The sequence below is a fragment of the Cnephaeus nilssonii genome (assembly GCF_951640355.1).
Source record: "Cnephaeus nilssonii genome assembly, chromosome: 20".
NCBI lineage: Eukaryota > Metazoa > Chordata > Mammalia > Chiroptera > Vespertilionidae > Cnephaeus > Cnephaeus nilssonii.
Genome location: NC_137091.1, coordinates 43,755,698 through 43,775,218, shown reverse-complemented (window position 1 = coordinate 43,775,218; position 19,521 = coordinate 43,755,698). Strand labels below are relative to the sequence as shown.

General features: G+C 51.8%; 1 protein-coding gene across 1 annotated transcript; it reads left to right on the top strand.

Moving 5' to 3' along the window:
• Positions 1-13,620: 13,620 nt before the first annotated feature.
• On the top strand, positions 13,621-14,690 carry LOC307092539 (binder of sperm protein homolog 1-like; the record flags this gene model as incomplete). Its single annotated transcript, XM_079759808.1, has 2 exons — positions 13,621-13,858; positions 14,548-14,690. 2 exons carry the CDS (start codon positions 13,621-13,623, stop codon positions 14,688-14,690), a joined length of 381 nt encoding a protein of 126 aa, XP_079615934.1.
• Between the last annotated feature and the right edge of the window lie 4,831 nt (positions 14,691-19,521).

Genomic DNA, 19,521 nt, shown 5'->3' with positions numbered 1-19,521 from the left:
GCTTTTCCCAATCTCCCAAGCTATCACCCCAAAAGTAACGCGTTGCTCCCCTTGTCCCCTCCCTATGCTCTCTCAGTCCCCAAATCCAGCTGCTTCTACTTTCTGAATAGCTCTCTCCCTAGCATCCGTTCCTCTCTCCCCGCCGCTGCCGTTACGGACCAACGTCAGGCTTTTACCATCTCTCCCTAAAGTGCTGTCACGTTCCCCGCCGGATCCCCTGGGTCCAGTCTCTGCCCGGCCCAGTCCTCCACGCTGCTGGTCGGGTCTCTCTTGGTGCGTGTCTTCATGCTCTCATTCAGGCACAGGGTGTTTATTGAGCGTTTACACTAGGTGGGGTGCAGGGCTCGAGGGTGAGTATAGAGCGGTGTGTGAGCTGGGCGTGGCCCCTGCCTTCACTGGGCTGTCTATGAAGGACACGGACAGGAAGTGAATGAGCCAGAGACAAACATATAACCCCTAGCTGTGATCATTGCCATGAAGACTGAGAACGGGGCTGCGGTAAGGAATAACTGGGCGAAGTTACTTTTTGATTGGGACGCCAAGGGAAAGGATGTGTAAAGGGAGGCCTGGAGAAAGAGAACTATGAGGTAGACAGGAGAGGAGCTGGGGTGTGTGGAGGGGGCGGGGGGCTCCTCCAGGCGGAGATTGGCACGGGAAAGAGCTGTTTGTGTTCAAGGGACAAGTCGAACTGCTGTGTCTGCGGCCATGAGCAAAGAGGCTGGAGAGGTGCCTGGTGAGGCGGGTGGGGCCGGACCCTGAGAGCCGTCTTTATACTCTCAATGCAGCTGGAAACCACTGGAGGGATAGAGTGGGGAGCGGTGGCATCACTAATTCTAATCTCCCCGTCAAGTTATAGTAGAATCCACCGTCCACACCGTGGCCCTTCCCTTGATCGGCCCCAGCTACACTAACCTTTTCACTGTCTCCTGTGCAAGCTGAGCTGGCTGGACCCCAGGGCCTTTGCACCTGCGCTTCTCTCCGCCCTGCAATGCTCCTCCCCGACCCCCCACCCAGACCGCCCGTGCCGTCTGCATGGCTCGCTTCTTCGTGCTGTAAAGGATTTTGTGCAAACGCGAGGAGTTGATATGGACTGACGTTCTGGAATGTTAATGAGCCCGCTTGGATCACGATGTGGATATTAATAGAAAATATTCTGGAGGCAGTTCAAGACAGTGATTGAACCGTAAAGGGAGCCTTCATAGCCAGACACCCACGCCTGGGACATTCCCCTTAGGGCTGAGGATGCTCGAACGCTCGGAGGACCCTCTGTCCCTGGCTGTGGGGGCGTCGGGGCTGGCACCCGGCCACTGGCCCCGTGTTGCCGGGTGCTCAGAGAGAGGGGTGCTGCGGCTCTGGAGTCAAACCACAGTCAGACCTGGGTGCGTCTCCCGATCATCAAATGTGGGAGCATAAAGCCCACCTCAAGGTCTTATTCTAAGTACAACCGATGCTGAAAAGTCCTTTGCAGACGGCAGAGGGCGTGCAGGGCGGGGGGGGGGGGGTGTTAAGGGCTACTGATGGACAGGAGAGAGGCACGGTGTGCCCCTTGCTCCCCCCCATTGGCCTCCTAGTTTCACGCTTCCATGCCTGCCTCACCACAGCTTTAAAGCTGCACCTCAGTGAGTTCATTAACCTCGGCCCCTGGGCGGCCCTGGGAAGGCCCCTTCAGCTCTCTGACCTCCGGTTTTCAATGTTCTCATCTGTTACGTGAGGATAACAATCCGACTATGGAAGCCACTGTGCGAGGGACAGGCACTCATGGGCGTAAGGTCACTGGAGGGAGTGTGTCTCCGAAATACAGAGTCCTGCAGGCTGGTGTGGCTCAGGGGTTGAGCGTTGACCCACGAACCAGGAGGTCACAGTTCAATTCTCCATCAGGGCACATGCCCGGGTTGCAGGCTGAATCCCCAGTGGGGGGCGTGCAGGAGGCAGCCGATCCATGATTCTCTCTCATCATTGATGTTTCTATCTCTCTCTCCCTCTCCCTTCCTCTCTGAAATCAATAAAAACATTACAAAAAATAAAAGTACAGGCGCTGAAAGGAAGAAGGTGATTCATTAAAGAGAGAGAGAGAAAGAGAGAGAGAGAGAGAGAGAGAGAGAGAGAGAGAGAGAGAGAGAAAGAGCCCTAGCTGGTTTAGCTCAGTGGCTAGAGCGTCAGCCTGCAGACTGAAGGTTCCCGGGTTCAATTCCAGTCAAGGGCATGTACCTGGGTTGCAGGCTCCATCCCCAGCTCCAGTCAGGGGACATGCAGGAGGCAACCAACTGATGTGTCTCTGTCACATCCATGTTTCTCTCTCTCTGTCCCTCCTCCCTTCCACTCTCTCTAAAAATCAATGGAAGCATATCCTCAGGTGAGGATGAACAACAACAGAATAATAAAAAAAAGAAAGAAAGAAAAAAAGACCAAATACTGAGTCCTGCTCCTCAGCAGCAAATGGCTCCACGTTTGGAACCAAACCTCAGAGTAAGAGCCCCGCATACACACATGTGCACATACATGTGCACACACATGTGCACACACACCTACATGCACACACACTCGTATGCATGTATCTGGGCTGCCTTTGGAGGGAGCTGCGGCAGGACCTGGGGAAGGTCTCTGTGTCTCGGCTTTCTCCTTCACAGAACAGCAAGCCTGGGCCTTACCTCAGAGCCGCGACTTTCAGCTGCAAGAGTTTCAAAACACGCAGTACCTGGCTACTCAGTCAGGGGCTCGGGCCCCCTTCCCCTTAGATTGCCAAATGAGAAAATGACAACAGCCCGGCCGGCGTGGCCCAGTGGTTGAGCATCGACCTATGAACCAGGAGGTCATGGTTCGATTCCCGGTCAGGGCACATGCTGGGGTTGCGGGCTCGATTCCCAGTAGTGGGCGTGCAGGAGACAGCTCATCAATGATTGTCTCTTATCATTGATGCTTCTATCTCTCTCTCCCTCCCCCTTCCTCTCTGAAATCAATAATAAAAATATTTTAGCCCTGACCGGTTTGGTTCAGGGTCCCAGGTTTGATTCCGGTCAAGGGCATGTACCTTGGTTGCAGGTACATCCCCAGTAGGGAGTGTGCAGGAGGCAGCTGATGGATGTTTCTCTCTCATCGATGTTTCTAACTCTATCCCTCTCCCTTCCTCTCTGTAAAAAAAAAAAAATCAATAAAATATATTAAAAATAAATTTTAAAAAAAATGACAACAGCCAACACAACAGTAGCGGTTCAGTGTAAATGAGTCAAAATGATACCTATTTTTTGGTCAGGTCGGCAAAAAATATGTAATATATTTTTCGGTGTGCCGCAGAATTTTAGTAACAGTTCCCGTGCCGCGAGATAAGGAAGGTTGCTGCCTTAGAGGGTGGGTGCCACGGCTCCGAACCACGAAGAAGTTCACAGGCCATTTGTCCGGCCTAGTTCCCTTTTCTCCCACCTCTTTCCCCAACCTTAGGAGACAGGCAGACTCCCGCTCCTTCAAGTTTCTTAACAGAGAAAGGACCCGTCTGCCCCGAGGCCGCCTTCCACCTTCTCGGCCCTTCCTTCCCAGAGCTCCGGAGGCCCGTGCCCTGTGACGGCCGCCAGCCGCCGGCCGCCGTGGCTCTCCAGGCCCTAAAACGTGAGCTCCAGCTGTCCTTGGGTTAAACAGGCGTAAAACACTCATTGGGTTCTGAAGATGGAGGATGAAAAAAGAATGTGAACGTCTCCATCATTTTTTGTGTCGATTGCATGTTGAAACGGTCAGATGTGGGATACCATGATTCACCCACACACGTCATTGAAATGAATGGCCCCTGTTCCCCATGACTTTCCAGAAAGGAGGGGGCCACTAGAAACCGCCCAGTGGCCCAGGGGGCGCCCGTGACATTCCCCTAGTGGACAGGCAGCCCCGGACCCCCCTTCCTTGCTGTGGGGGCGCAGGCCTCGCTGCTCACCCACCCCCAGGTTCCTAGTTGAGTTGTACCTTTGAGAGCGTCCTTCTTGGCCCGCGTTAGGGTTCTGCTCCCACGGTCTCTGGGCTCTCTGGGGGCTGGCCCTCCTGCGCTGGCCCCAGCCTATGTGCCCGATGAGCGATGGCCCCGGGGGACGTTTTGAGTGACTGGTCACAAGGGGGCCCTTGTGGACGGGATGGCCCGGTGGTGGTGAACGAGGCCCCGACCTGCGCGCATGCATATTCATCAGGCCCATAAGGTTCAATCATGTGCATACGAATGGGCTTGTGCGGGGGCTGGAGCCGTGGGCAAGAATAGTAATGAGCGGAGGGGAAAGGACTCCTCCAGCGACAGCCACGAGGAAGAGAATGGGGATCAGCTGAGTGACGAGAGACGAGAGCCCCGGGAACCAGAGCGCCTGCTCTCGCCTGGTGTGGGAACTCTGTTCCACCCTCTGCAAAGCTCGTCCACCGCCCACAGGCCCTCCCCTGGCATCAGAGGTTGGGCGCGCAGACACTCACCCAGGGGCGCCCCAGATCCCAAGCAGGCCTCCTCGGTTTGCAGAAGGGGGAACTGAGGCACAGATGTGTGGAGGGACTTGCCAAAAGCCATCCAGCCAATGGGCGGGGACAGTGGAGCTTGAAACAGTGTAGTAGGGGGCCTCATTTTATTTTATTTATTATTTTTTAAAATATATTTTTATTGATTTTTAGAGAGGAAGGGAGAGGGAGGGGCAGATAGAAACATCAATGATGAGAGAGGATCATTGATTGGCTGCCTCCTGCATGCCCCACACAGGGCATGTGCCCTGACTGGGAATTGAACTGTGACCTCCTGGTTCACAGGTTAAAGCTCAACCACCGGCAGGGCAATGTCTCTCTTACGTGTCTCTCCCCTCCTCTCCCCCCGCATTAACCAACCCACCCTCCGCCACTCCCGGATTTCAGAAAGAGGAAGAGAGAGTGATAGAAGCATTAATGATGAAAATCATCGATCAGCTGCCTCCTGCCCGCCCCCTACTGGAGAATCGAGTCCACAACCTGGGCATGTGCCCAATGGGGAATTGAACCGTGGCCTCCTGGTTCATGGGTTGACACTCAACCACTGAGCCACCCCGACTGTGACCTGGACTTTTGGTCAGACAGTCCAATGGCCTCTCTCAGTATCTTTCCTGGAGTCCCCAAATGCTTTGACCAATGTTCTTTGAGATTACTGAGGCTGTTTTCATTTTTAATACGCATAACCTCAGCAGTGCTAGCAAGTCAGGTTTTAAATTCATTTCATTATGTTCACATTCTCCTTTAAATCTGAGTCTGCATTTTAGATCCACCGGCAAGGGAATCTTATAAACTTTAGATGTAGAAATTACGTCAGTGGCCTTGGCCAATGTGGCTCAGTTGGCTGAGCATCATCCCGTCCATCAGAAGGTCGCCGCCGGTTCGACTCCTGGCTGGGACACGTGCCCTAGTTGTGGGCTCCATCCCCAGTTGGGCTATGTATGGGAGGCAACCAACTGATGTTTCTCTCTCCTGCTCCCTCTCTAAAATCAATGAAAGCATATTAAAAAAAACAATACCAGACAGCCCTAACCGGTTTGGCTCAGTGGATAGAGCGTCGGCCTGCAGATTGAAAGGTCCCAGGTTCGATTCCGGTCAAAGGGCATGTACCTTGGTTGCGGGCACATCCCCAGTAGGGGGCGTGCAGGAGGCAGCTGATGGATGTTTCTCTCTCATCGATGCTTCTAACTCTCTATCCCTCTCTCTTCCTCTCTGTACAAAAAAATCAATAAAATATATTTTAAAAAATAATACAAGACAGTGTGTTTCAGAATTTGCAATTAGTCTTACTTTCAGAGTTGGGAAATGTCGGTGACTATACATCTGGCTTCACTTACTCCTGAGAACTGCAAGGCCCTGCGGCCTTTGAGGCGAATCGCCAAGCGTGGCCGCGGCACAGGGTTCTTGCACTGAGGCTCCGTTCTCCCACAGCCTCCCCGAGCCTCCCAAGCCTCCCCAGCCTCTCAGGGACTTCCGCCCCGGCTTCCAGACACCGATTGGGTCTAAGACACAGACATGCCTGTGGCTGCTGTGATCCTTGAAGATCGTTGTCTTGGCAACAACCTGAAATTCCTCATCCGGACTCTTCAAATCCTCGTCTATATTTATTTATTTTCTTTTTATTGAATTTATTGCGGTGACACTCTTGTCTCTATTTAGTGCCAATTATCTTAAGTATTTTTTTCTCTCTCTGTATTTCTTCTTATGCAGAGTAGGTGTCTGGCTCTGGGGCAGAGAGAGGGAGGGAGGGAAGGTGAAAAAGGAGAAGAAAGAGGAGGAAGAAGGAGGAGGAGGGGCAGGGAAGAGAGATGGAGGAGGGGAGGGAGAAGGGGAGAGAGCAGAGACAGAAGGGCGGGAGAGAGAGAGAGAGGAGGAGGAGATGGAGATGGAGGAGGAGAGGGAGAAGGAAGGAGATGAGAAGTAGGAAGGGGAGGGGAGAAGGAGGAGCTGGGACAATGGAGCCAGGGAGAGGGGGAGGAGGAGAAAGGGGGGAGTGGGAGGAAGATGGAGGAGGGACCAGGAGGAGGCCTGGCTGTGGCTATAAACCGTGAGGGTGAGCTGGGCGCCCCAGCCCCGGCCAGAGGAGGAGCATGGGACAGCGTGCGGGGCTCCTGCTGGCGTGGGCCTGCGGGCTCCTCAGCGCCGTCAGCGCCGAAGGTGAGGAGTTTGGGACGGTGTGTGGGGCTGGGCACACCTGCCTGGCCACGGAGTCTTGTCCTTATGTAGGTCTTGTGCTCCGAGAAGGAGAGAGACGCTCTCCGCATTGTCCAGTTAACAGACATGGTCCACTGCTGGGCTTCAAAACAAAACAAAACATAAAAGGGGGCTCAACTAATAAACACGGAAGACCGGGGATGTCAGCTGGAAAATTCTACTGACCCTGAGGGCGGGGTGTCTCCCTCCGTCCCAGTCTGTGTTAAGTGCCTCCTGTAGAGGTTTTGGAAGGAAACGAAGTTTTGGGACGCCTGTCTTGTTCCTCTACCAAACCATGTCACCTTCAACAATGACAGAGGGAGAGGGAGAGACAAAGCAGAGGGAGAGACTTCGTGGTGGATGCATTTCCCACGAATGTGGCGAGGGTCACCCAGAGCCGCGAAAGCCATTCTTTTATGGGATGGCAAGGGACCAGGATCTTGCATGCACGACTTTATAATTTTTTAAAAAGATATTTTTATTGATTTCAGAGAGGAAGGGAGAGGGAGAGAGGGATAGAAACATCCATGATGAGAGAATCACTGATCGGCTGCCTCCTGCACGCCCCCTACTGGGGATCGAGCCCGCAACCGGGGCATGTGCCCTGGACAGGAATCAAACCCGGGACCCTTCAGTCCGCAGGCTGACGCTCTGTCCACTCAGCCAAACTGGTGAGGGCGCATGCATGACTTTAAATATTTCCAGGCCATCTTTGCAGAAAAAGAAATCAAACACGGGGGTTTGATAAAGGTCTAAAAAGAAAACCCAGAAAAAAAGAAAAGATGGTCCTCAGTGAGCCGTGATCACTGCTTGCTTATCAGCTGGAAGTTTTACTTTATGCTTATTGAAAAAGAACAGTTTTTGACTTAGACAAACACTTTTTTATGGGACATCACTTCTGTATGTACATTAAAAAAAAATACCCGTAGAAGTGAAAGAACTGGTGAAGATGGCCCTAAATCTCTTCCGTGTTACTGTCTGGCCTCCTGAAATATCATGTCATATGTTCCCGCATCTTATCTCTGTCTGAACTGTCTTAGTGCCCTGGCCCGGCGGCTCAGCTGGTTGGAGCGTCGTCCCACCCACCAAAAGGTTGCAGGTTCCATTCCAAGTCAGGGCGCATACCTAGGTTTCTGTGTATATGGGAGGCAACCGATCCTTGTCTCTCTCTCTCTCTCTCTCTCTCTCTCTCTCTCTCTCTCTCTCTCTCTCTCTATTTATCTTTATTGTTGAAAGTTTTTTGAAAGTATTACAGATGTCCCCTTTTCCCCCACTGACTCCCTCCCCACCCCCCCGCCCTCCCCTCACAGGCCTTCACCACACTATTGTCTGTGTCCATGGGTTATGCATACATGCACATGAGTTATTTGGTTTATCTCTTCCCACCCCCGCCTCCCCTCTGAGATTCCGCAGTCTGTTCTGTGCTTCTGTGTCTCTGGATCTGTTTTGTTCGTCGGTTTATTTTGTTCATTAGATTCCACATAGGAGTGATATCAGGTGATACTTGTCTCCTCCCCGAGGGACTCGAATTCAACGGCCCGACCCACTCAGTAGCATCACGGAGCTCCGTGGCCCCTTTGGGATGGTGGTGCTCTTGTCTGTACGACGGTGGAAAGAACGCTTGTCTCACATCGGTCTGATGCGTCCAGCGTAGTGCCCGGCACAGAGGAGAGGCTCCGTGCGTTTGCTCCCCTTGTACCCCAGGGGTCTCGTCTTCATTTTTCTTTCCTCGAGGAAGGGATTTCCATTTGGACAGCGACAGCGCCAAAGGCATGGATCTCTAATAGTAGAATTCAGGTGGGAGTGAGAAGGGTGACAAAAATGGAAAAAAAAACACCAAAAACACACACAAAAAAAACCCCAAAACATCGTGTTCCATATCAGAAACACCACGAAGCCCTCCCCGAAGACGAGCCTGAATCTGAGCAATGACAGACAGCGGTGATGAAGTGATGGCGATGGCGATGGAGTGGGGATGCCGCTGCGGACAGTTCAATGGTCATAGCTTGTCGGGAACAATAGCAGCTCTCAGTTGTTAAGGGCTTCCTTTGTTCCAGACGCTATTCTACGGAGTTTAGATGCACGATGCATCTGTTCCTCCTAATAACCCCCCAGGCAGGTAACTCCGTGGTCCTTGTTTAATAGGAGAGAATCCGGGGCACAGAGGGGCTGAGTCCTGTTCCCGAAGCCGCTCAGCTAGCTAGTGACAACTGGGATTCGGCTTAAGATTCCGAGAGCGTATTTCCTTTCTTTCCCTTTCTTTCTATAATCCTCGCCTGAGGATATGTTTTCATTGATTTTAATGAGAGAAAACGGGAGAGGGAGGAGAGAGAAACAGCCGCTGGTCACCTCCCATATGCGCATCACCTTTAAAATATGATTATTACTGCCGGGACCGGTTTGGCTCAGTGGATAGAGCGTCGGCCTGCGGACTCAGGGGTCCCAGGTTCGATTCTGGTCAAGGGCATGTGCCTTGGTTGCGGGCACATCCCCTGTGGGGGGTGTGCAGGAGGCAGTTGATCGATGTTGCTCTCTCATCGATGTTTCTAGCTCTCTATCCCTCTCTCTTCCTCTCTGTAAAAACTCAATAAAATATATTTTTAAAAAAACAAAATAAAATGTGATTATTACTAGGATATAATTTGGTAAAATTTATTTTATTTCAAAGGCTAAATCTAGTGAAATAAATATTTGTTTAAATTGTGTCTTTCAGATTATTCGCCAACCGCAGGTAAGTGGCTCAAAACTCTCTTATTACAGTTTCTTTTGCTATCTCGCAGTAAAATGTGGAGTTGTTGAATACTACATTTCTTTTCCTGGTAAGAAATCATACGTTTCATGGAAAACGGCTACTTTATGTACTTGAATATTAACAAAGGTACATGCTATGTTAAAAATCATTCAGGAAAAAGAAGAGAGCAATAAGTTTTACTGTTAATATTTTCAAGGGATCGAATATTTCACTATATACAACCTTATAATGTGATTTTCACTTTGCAGAAATAGTCCTCTAGAACATAACGAAATAGGAGATGCCTTTTGTCACCTGCAGATGAAGTCCAACATTTTCCATGCCTATTTCATATCTCCTCTTTGCCTGTATGACGTTATTAAGCTATATTTTACTTTAACATTCCCTTAGTGATGAATATTTTTGGATTGATTTCTATTTCTTGTGCTATTATTAACCATGCTAAAAATGAACATTCTTAACCTGAATGTCATTCCAACAAAGACCAGGGACGTACAGAGGTCAGTGGTGTCTACTTTGACCAGTGCTAGTTAACATTATTGGGGGGGGGGGAATGGGGTGTTCTAACTGACGTAGGTGATATTGCAAAAAGGAAATAACCTGGAAGCCTACAGAAAATTATGGGCAACATTATTTTATGATTGTAAACTTAAAAATCCCTAGGAACACTGGGAAAGAGGACGAGTTTTAACAGAAGAATTTGGCTATGTGGCTGGATATAAGACAAACATACACAGTCAATAGTTTCTTTGCTGGTAAGAGCTTACTGCACTTTGGTGGAAAAGGAAGCGTTCCATTTTACATCAATGACAAAAACCGCTGTGGAGTTAAATTGGCAAGAAATGTGCAGGACTTAGGGGAAGTAAATGATAACATCATACTGAAGAACATAAAGCAATTCTAAAAGACAGACTCTCTCGCCATGTTCTTGGTTGGAAGACATAACAGTGAAATAAACATCAGCTTCAAATTTTATTTTTCAGAAGCTATGCCTTACTTTCCAGAAATGAAAGGTAAGTTGATCATAAAATGTTTACTAAGGCCCTGGCTGGTGTGGGTCAGTGGTTAGAGCGTTGGCCTGCCCACTGAAGGGTCACTGGTTCCAGATGTTTCTCTATCTCACCCCTTCTCTCCCTCCTTTTCACTCTCCCTAAAAAAAATATAAAATCAAAAAATATCCTCAGGTGAGGATTAACAACAACAACAAATTCTTTTTTCTCCTTTCACAAAATGTAATGTAAGTACTTGTAAACAGACTTAAAAATCATGAACAAAAGTAGTGCTGGTGGAGAAGCACCTGTGTTATCAGATATTTAAACAAGCCATAAAATAGCCTATCTAATAAAGAGGGAATATGCTAATTGACCCTCACACCATAGCAAAGATGGCAGCACCCACAGCCAATAAGGAGGGAATATGCTAACTGACTGCCCTGCCCTCAAAGATGGCGGCGCCCACAGCCAATAAGAAGGGAATATGTTAATTGACTGCCCTGCCCTCAAAGATGGCGGCGCCCACAGCCAATAAGGAGGGAATATGCTAATTGACTGACACGCCCTCAAAGATGGTGGTGCCCACAGCCAATAAGGAGGGAATATGCTAACTGACTGCCCCGCCCTCAAAGATGGCGGTGCCCACAGTTGCAAGATGGCGACGCCCAGTTCCCTCAGCCCCGAGGGGGCAGCAGGCGGGCCTGGCCACTCCACCCACCTGCCTCTGGAGTCCCCCAGTCCCCTCAGTCCCCCAGCTGCCCAGAGCTGGCCCGAGGCTCAGGTAACCAGGATCAGCCGAGGCTTTTGCTGCTGGCAGTGGCAGCAGCAGAGGTGTGATGGGAGCGTCGCCTCCCCCTGATCGCTGGGTGGCCTCCCGCCCCTGAGGGCTCCCGGACTGTGAGAGGGGGCAGGCCGGGCTGAGGGGCCCCCACTCCAGTGCATGAGTTTTCATGCCCCGGGCCTCTAGTCCTCTATAATAAAACCCTAATGTGCAAATTGTCCCCTTGGGCAGTTGTTCCACCGGGAGTTTGACTGCTCGCTATGAGGTGCACTGACCACCAGGGGGCGGCGCAGAACATGGCAGGCATCGGCCATGCAGTGCTGGCAGCTGGCAGCAGGGGAGGCGCTGCTGGCCCTGATGGGCCCTGACCAGAGTGGGACCATGGCGGGATGGTGGAGCAGGTGAGCGGGCGGCACCAGGCCAAGGCAGGTGCAAGCAGGGGCCTGATCGCGCCGCTGATCGACCAGTGGCAGCTGTGGGGGACAGGGCTGCCATCTGGCTCCCAGGCGCTGAGGGAGCCGGGTGGGGGGGCCCGTCCTGGACCGATAGTCCCGCAGGCGGGATGGTGGAGCAGGCGAGGGGGCAGTGCCAGGCGGGGCTGCAGGGCTACAAGGCTGGGGTGTGTGTGAGCTGGGGCCTGATCTCCACAGGCCACCCTGAGGGACCCCACCCGTGGACGAATTTGTGCACCGGGCCTCGAGTAGTAAAGTAAATAGCATGGTAATATCCTATATAATAAAAGGCTAATATGCACATTGTCTCCTCGGGAATTCAACTGACCGGGAGTTTGACCGCTCGCTATGATGTGCACTGACCACAGGGGGCAGTGCAGAATGAAGGAAGGCCCTGGCTGGCAGCTGGAAGGCCCCAGTCAGCCCTGATCACTGGCCAGGCCTAGGCACCCTACCCGTGCGTGAATTTTGTGCACCGGGCCTCTAGTAGTAATACAAACAGCTGGGTGGCTCAGTTGGCTGGAGCATTGACACATACATCAAAAGGTTGCGGGTTTGATCTCTGGTCCAAGTGCATATGGGAGGCAACCAATGGATGTTTCTCTCTCACGTAGATGTTTCTCTTTCTCTCTCTAAAATCAATTAAAAATTTTAAGTGTATAAATGTTTCATGCTGGTGAAACTTCAGGTAAAAGAGCACACTAATGGGAAAGATAAATTGCTATTGTCCTTAAAGAAACCAGCACCCACCAGTGTTAAAAATTCACATACGCTGTAGCCTAAACCTTGCTTTTGGGATTCTATTCTGTAGAACCAAATATTTCAGCACAGAGGGATTTACATACGTCAGATGTTCGCTGCAGCTTGATTTACAAATGGAAGGAAACTCTAAGTAGGAGAAGTGTTGAATGAATTGTGGCAAAATCCAGATCACAGAATATGTCCCAGCATTGTATGTTTTGTATTGGTTTTTGAGAGAGAGAGAGAGAGAGAGAGAGAGAGAGAGAGCGAGCAAGGGAGAGGGAGAGAGAGAGAAACATGGATGTGAGAGGGAAACATCGATCAGTTGCTTCCCATATGCACCCTGACCGGGGATTGAACTGGAAACCTGGGTATATGCCCTGACTGGGAATCGAACCAGTGACCTTTGATGTACGAGATGATGCCCAGCCAACTGAGCCACACTGGCCAGAGCAAGTATATGACCCAGCATTAGAAGGGAGTTACAGCTACAAAAATTAAAAAGATATGTTTAAAACGGTTTCTATGATATGTTAAGTTAGAAACTGAAGTTGTGGAAATAAAGTATGATTCATTTAAGGAGAAAACAAAAATCTCTGCTCGCACTCATCCCTGCCCGCTGTGCCTGCCGCTGCTGCTCGGAAGCACTACTGCGGAGGCGGGAGAGGCTCCTGCTGCTGCAGCTGCGCTCACCAGCTGTGAGCCCGGCTTCTGGCTGAGCGGCGCTCCCCCTGTGGGAGCGCACTGACCACCAGGGGGCAGCTCCTGCGTTGAGCGTCTGTCCCCTGGTGGTCAGTGTGTGTCATAGCGACCGGTCGACTGGTCGTTCCGGTCATTCTGGTCATTCAGTCGTAACGGATGCTTAGGCTTTTATATATATATAGAGATAGGTGGGTAGATTAAGACATCCATATGGGCATGGGGAAAGTGTGGAAAGATACAGGCCAGCCTATCTACATTTTGTGTGTCTGTGCGCACGAGTGTGTGTACATGGGGGTGGGCGAAGGTGGAAGAGGGTGAAGAAAGGAGACAGAAGTGACATGGTTTACTAGATACATGGCCACATGGATGTGTCTAAGCTTGGGGTCAGTTTCTGGAACTGGGGCCGGGTGCTAAGCAAAATGTCACGGCCGTGGATGCGATGGGAAAAGCGGGGCAGGCGTGAGTGTATAAAGCGAGCCCTTGGTGGGGAGCGAGGCCCAGCAGCCCCGCTACGGTGAGCGGGTGAGCCTCAGCAGAATGCAGGCCGGGCTCCGTTCGGGGCGGAACCAGCCTTCGGAGGAGAGGCGCGTGGCAGGTCTCCGCCCGCCGCCCAGAGACGGAGGCAGCGCGTGTGTTCCCCCAGATGGCAAGTGCTTCTTCCCGTTCCACTACAAGAACGGCGTGTTCTACGACTGCGTCAAGTTCAAGGCCAAGCACAAGTGGTGCTCCTTGACGCAGAACTTCGAAGGCTACTGGAAGTACTGCTCGGATGAAGGTGAGTGCGTGCCCAGGCGAAGGTGGAGACCTGGGGGGGGGCGGGGGGGCATCGTGGGCCCGGCGCTGAGGTTCCCCGAGACCTGCACCGGGCTCTAAACATGGAATGCACAGTCCTAGGAGCCGCGTGGCTCAGGGGTGGGAGCGTTGGCCTGTGGACTGAAGGGTTGCGGGTTCGACTCCAGTTAAGGGCACGAACTTGGGTTGTAGGTTCCATGCCCGGCCCTGATTGGGACACCTGTGGGAGGCGACCTGTTGATGTGTCTCTCTCACATCAACGTTCCTCTCTCTCTCTCTCTCTCTCTCTCTCTCTCTCTCTCTCTCTCTCTCCCCTTCCCCCCTCCCTTCCACTCTTTCTAAAAAACCATTGGGGAAATAACCTTGGGTGAGGATTAACAAAACAAAACAAAAACAAAAAATGGAACGCACAGTCCATCACGTTGTGAAAACCAGTTGTGTGCAGGTCTCTGATGGTGCGAAAACCACATGGCACCAAAGATAGATGGGAGCTTCCAGCGCATTCAGATACACCCAGCGGCAGCAGAACCTCAGCCCGCCACCAAGACTGCTGCCGTGTGTGTGTGTGTGTGTGTGTGTGTGTGGTGGGAGAGAGAAGAGTGGGCGTTAGGATGAAGAGGAGGCACCGGAAAGGAAGGCTTCTTACCCCCACGGCTTCCTTCTTCTCCGCAGACTTGGCCAAATGCGTGTTTCCCTTCTGGTACAGACGCACCATCTACTGGGGCTGCACTGACGACGCGGACGCGTTTGGGAGGAAATGGTGCTCCCTGACCCAGAACTACAACAAGGAGAGGGTCTGGAAGTTCTGCGGATGAGCGCCCGCATCCTCCGGGGAGCGAGCCTGCCTGTGTGCTGGGGGAGGGGGGTAGGAAGGTGACCCGGCTGTAAATCACTTGGGGTTTTGATGCTGGTGCTGGGCTTTTGCATGGGAACCTGTACCCTAACCTCGGCGCTTCTCCTTGCTAACGGTGTCGAATGAGGCCCTTAACCAAGTGCATGGGCCGGGGGTGATGGTGAGGTGGGAAGGTCATGGGTGGTCACACATGCCCCAGCCTGGTGTGTGTGTGTGTGTGTGTGGGGGGGCGGGGTGTTGATCGTGGGGAAGGTGTGCTAACGGGTGGGGTCAGGGAGTCCGCGAGAACGCGGTGTATGTGGCTCAATGTTGTTGTGAATCTAAAACTGCTCCCCCAAATAAAGGCTATTACAAAACGCATCGCCCGAATTAAGAATTCTTTTTTGTAAAAATACATTTTTTTAAAAATATATTTTTTATTGATTTTTTACAGAGAGGAAGGGAGAGGGATAGAGAGTTAGAAACATCGATGAGAGAGAAACATCGATCAGCTGCCTCCTGCACACCCCCTACTGGGGTTGTGCCCGCAACCAAGGTACATGCCCTTGACCGGAATCGAACCTGGGACCTTTCAGTCCGCAGGCCGACGCTCTATCTACTGAGCCAAACCGGTTTCGGCTACATTTTTTTAAAATATATTTTTTATTGATTTTTTACAGAGAGGAAGGGAGAGGGATAGAGAGTTAGAAACATCAATCAGCTGCCTCCTGCACACCCCTTACTGGGGATGTGCCCGCAACCAAGGTACATGCCCTTGACTGGAATCGAACCCGGGACCCTTCAGTCCGCAGGCTGACGCTCTATCCACTGAGCCAAACCAGCCAGGACTGTAAAAATACATTTTTATTGACTTCAGAGAGGAAGGGAGAGGGAGAGAGAGAGAGATTATGAAAGAGAATCATTGATCGGCTGCCTCCTGCGCGCCCCCTACTGGGGATCGAGTCTGCAACCCGGGCACATGCCCTTGACCGGAATTGAACCCAGGACCCTTCAGTCCGCAGGCGGACGCTCTATCCACTGAGCCAAAGCAGCTGGGGCAAGAATTCTTTTTAAAACAGGAACAATGGTAACTGAGGCGGGACCTGAGGTGGGAACACGCGTGCCGTGTGCAGTGCCCACCGAGGACCAAGCAGCTCAGAGGCGAACCATGTGCGCTGGGCAACGAGGCCAAAGGGAGCCGGTTACCTGGTGGGGAGTCCGCGTTTCCAGGAAGCCAGCAAGCTTTACGTCTCCACAATCACTGTGTATTAACAACGAAAACAGATGATGTGATACCTGCATTACTGCTGATCTTGGTAACAGCCCCTTGAGGTAAACATTGTCACCATTTGCAGAAACGATGACTCAGGTGGATGAACTAATTTTCAAAGAGGTACATGGCTATGAGACTGTTACAATATAAACCGGCAATAAAAGCACACAGCGAACCAGGGGGGCAGTGGTGGGGGGAGGTAGAAGAGGGCCTAGAGGGGATACATGGTGATGGAAAAATAATATTTAAAATATTTACTTAAAAAACAAAGCTAAACAGCTCAGCCGGCGTGGCTCAGTGGTGGAGCGTTGACCTATGAACCAGGAGGTCACAGTTGGATTCCAGGTCAGGGCACATGCCCGGGGTTGCAGGCTCGATCCCCAGTGGGGGGTGTGCAGGAGGCAGCCGATCCATGATTCTCTCTCATTATTGATGTTTCTATCTCTCTCTCCCTCTCCCTTCTTCTCTGGAATCAATTTTAAAAAATATTAAACATCTATAATAATAAAAGGGCAATATGCTCATTAGATCAGGCGTTTTCTGGACGTCATTCCGGACATCCTTCCTGACGAAGCAGGGGCCAGAGGGAAGCCAGCCGGGTCCCGGGTGTCTGCTGGGGGCCGGAGGAGGGAAGCCCGGGTCCTGAGGGCCGGAGGGAAGCCGGTGCTGGCAGCCAGGGAGAAGGAAGGCATACTCTTGCACAAATTTTCGTGCACCGGACCTCTAGTAAATAAATAAAATAAAACAAGGAGGATAGCCGCTTTGTGGCTCTTTGTGCATAGGGAATAAGGGAACCCATGTATTGTTATTATGTGTGGCCGTTGTGTTTCTACACAGTGGCTGTGAACACTGAACGAGTGAGCCCTGAACCGTGGCCGATGGGAGGAGGAGATGGTGATCGGTGGATCAGGGCTGGGCCGGCGGCGTTCGCACGTTTGTACCAGCTGCTCAGTACACGACCCGACTAGACATGTATTTATCCAGTTAGTGTATGTTACTGACTCTTTGACACTGAACTCACAGCCAACGCACTGTCCCTGGTGCCGCACAAAGCTCCCTCATGGGGTTTCCTGCATGTGACAGACACACCTGGGATGCCAGCTTGCACGCCAGCACCACGTGTTAAACAGCAAAACCACCAACAAAAAGCACCACGCGCGGCACTCAATGAACAGTGAAAAGGAAACTTGTTTACAGGGTGAAAGCTGAACCTGGGCACGGGGGAGGGAACTCCAGTGTCTCGTTGCTCTGAGCGGGTCCACGAATTTGACAGCCCGGGTCGGCGGTGTGGAGTAGTTAGTAAGATTCCTAGCTCGAGTGCGCCCTCTGCCGTCCAGGTAGTGAAGGGCAGTTTATTTCAAGGATTTCCCCCCCCCCCCCCCCCGCCCCCAGTTTTTTGGTTTTATTTTGTGATATCCTACAGCGTCTCCGTCCTTTTCTCCTCCCAGCCAGCCTCCAGAGGCGATCTTTCTCTTCGTTGTGCTCTTTTCTCCTTCAGAAGGGATGCTTCCCACGCAGCCACCTCTAGTCCATGCTCTTCTAACTATCCCCACCCACCCCACCCCTTCACTGACCTCCCAGCACTCCTCTTCAGAAGGGCAGGGTTCTCCTTTTCCAGAATGTCCTGGAGTTTGAATCATACAGTACAGTCATCCCAGGATTGACCCCATGGCAACATCTGCAGATGCTCTGCCCGACCGACGTGGCTCAGTGAGCGTCGACCTATGAACCAGGAGGTCAGGACGCATGCCCCGGTTGCTGGCTCGATTCCCAGTAGGTGGCGTGCAGGAGGCAGCCCGTCGATGATGTTTCTCTCTCACTGATGTTTCTCTCTCTCTCCCCTCCGCTCTCTCTCTAACAAGCAATAAGAAGGTAAGTGCTGTCTAGGAGGGTGTGGAAGAAAAGGAACTCTCACATGCTTTTCTTGGGGGATCCACTAGGGGTCAGGCTTGAGCCCATCACGCTTCAAAACTCTACTTCCGGGGACATCAGAACGGAGGCTTGGCATAGTGGTTACAGCACTTCGGAGTCAGAGCACCTGGGATTTGAATCCCCACCCACCATCACCAGCTGTGAGACATCAGACAAGTTGCTTCACTTTTTTAGGCCTTGGTGTCTCCATCTACCAACTGGGCTCATACTCTTGCGTACCGTATACAGATCTTGTTTGGATTATATCACACTAGAGGCCCAGTGCATGAATTCATGCACAGGTGGGGTCCAGCCAGCCCGGACCCAATCGGTGGATCGGGGCTGGGCCTGTCGGGAGGAGGAGATGGTGATCAGCCAATCAGGGCTGGGCCAGCTGGGGAGGGGCCATGGGCGATTGGCGGGCAGGCCCCGCACCCGATTGGGGTGGGAAGGCTGATTGGAGGCCAGCCGGCCGTGGGGAGGGGCTGTGGGTGGTGGGCCGGGGAGGGGCCGTCCCCAAATGGGGTTGGTGGGGGGCAATCTGGGGCCAGCGGCCTGGGGGAGGGGCCACGGGAGGTTGGCCGGCCGGCCCCACCCCCCTGATCGGCATGTTTGATGGCCACAGTGGGTTTTATAGCCGGTCATTTGGGTCATTAAAGCGTTCCGGTTGCTTTAATATTTAAAAAAAAATTAAATATATTTTATTGATTTTTACAGACAGGAAGGGAGAGGGATAGAAAGTTAGAAACATCGATGAGAGAGAAACATCAATCAGCCGCCTCCTGCACAGCCCCCACTGGGGATCAAGCCCGCAACCAAGGTATGTGCCCTTGACTGGAATCGAACCTGGGACCCTTCAGTCCGAAGGCCAACGCTCTATCCACTGAGCCAAACCAGCTAGGGCTATATAATCATAATTTAAAAATAATTGTGTTCTAGCTGGTTTGGCTCAGTGGATAGAGTGTTGGCCTGCAGTCTGAAGGGTCCTGGGTTCGATTCTGGTCAAGGGCACATGTCTGGGTTGCGGGCTCGATCCCCAGTAGGGGGCATGCAGGAGGCAGCCAATCAATGATTCTCTCTCCTCATTGATGTTTCTATTTCTCTCTCCCTCTTCCTTCCTCTCTGAAATCAATAAAGAATAAAAGTAAAAATACTTGTATTATTGTTGGTTGCACTGATAGTTGTGGTAGCAGTCGCAATGACTGAAGAGAACGGGTGTCCAGCACTCACTCTGTGCTCGGGGTGACTTGAATGGTTTTGTGCACACACCTGCCCAAGTAACTCAGCCGTTGTCATCTCCATCTTAGCTATCGGGGGAGCGAGGCATGAAGCAGGCTAGGTCACAGCTCTAGCAGGTGGAAGAGCAGGAGTCGAATCAGGGCAGTTTGACGAGAGGAATAATATTTCTTTTAAAACCCTCACCCTTGAATATGTTTTTATTGATTTTAGGGAGAGAGAGAGACATCGATGTGAGAGAGAAACATTGATCAGTTGATTCCTATTCGTGTCCGAACCAGGGACTGAAGGATTGAACCACAGCCTAGGTATGTGCCCTGACTGGGAATCAAACCCTCTACTCTCAGTATACGGGATGATGCTCCAACCAGCTGAGCCAGCCAGCCAGGGCAGG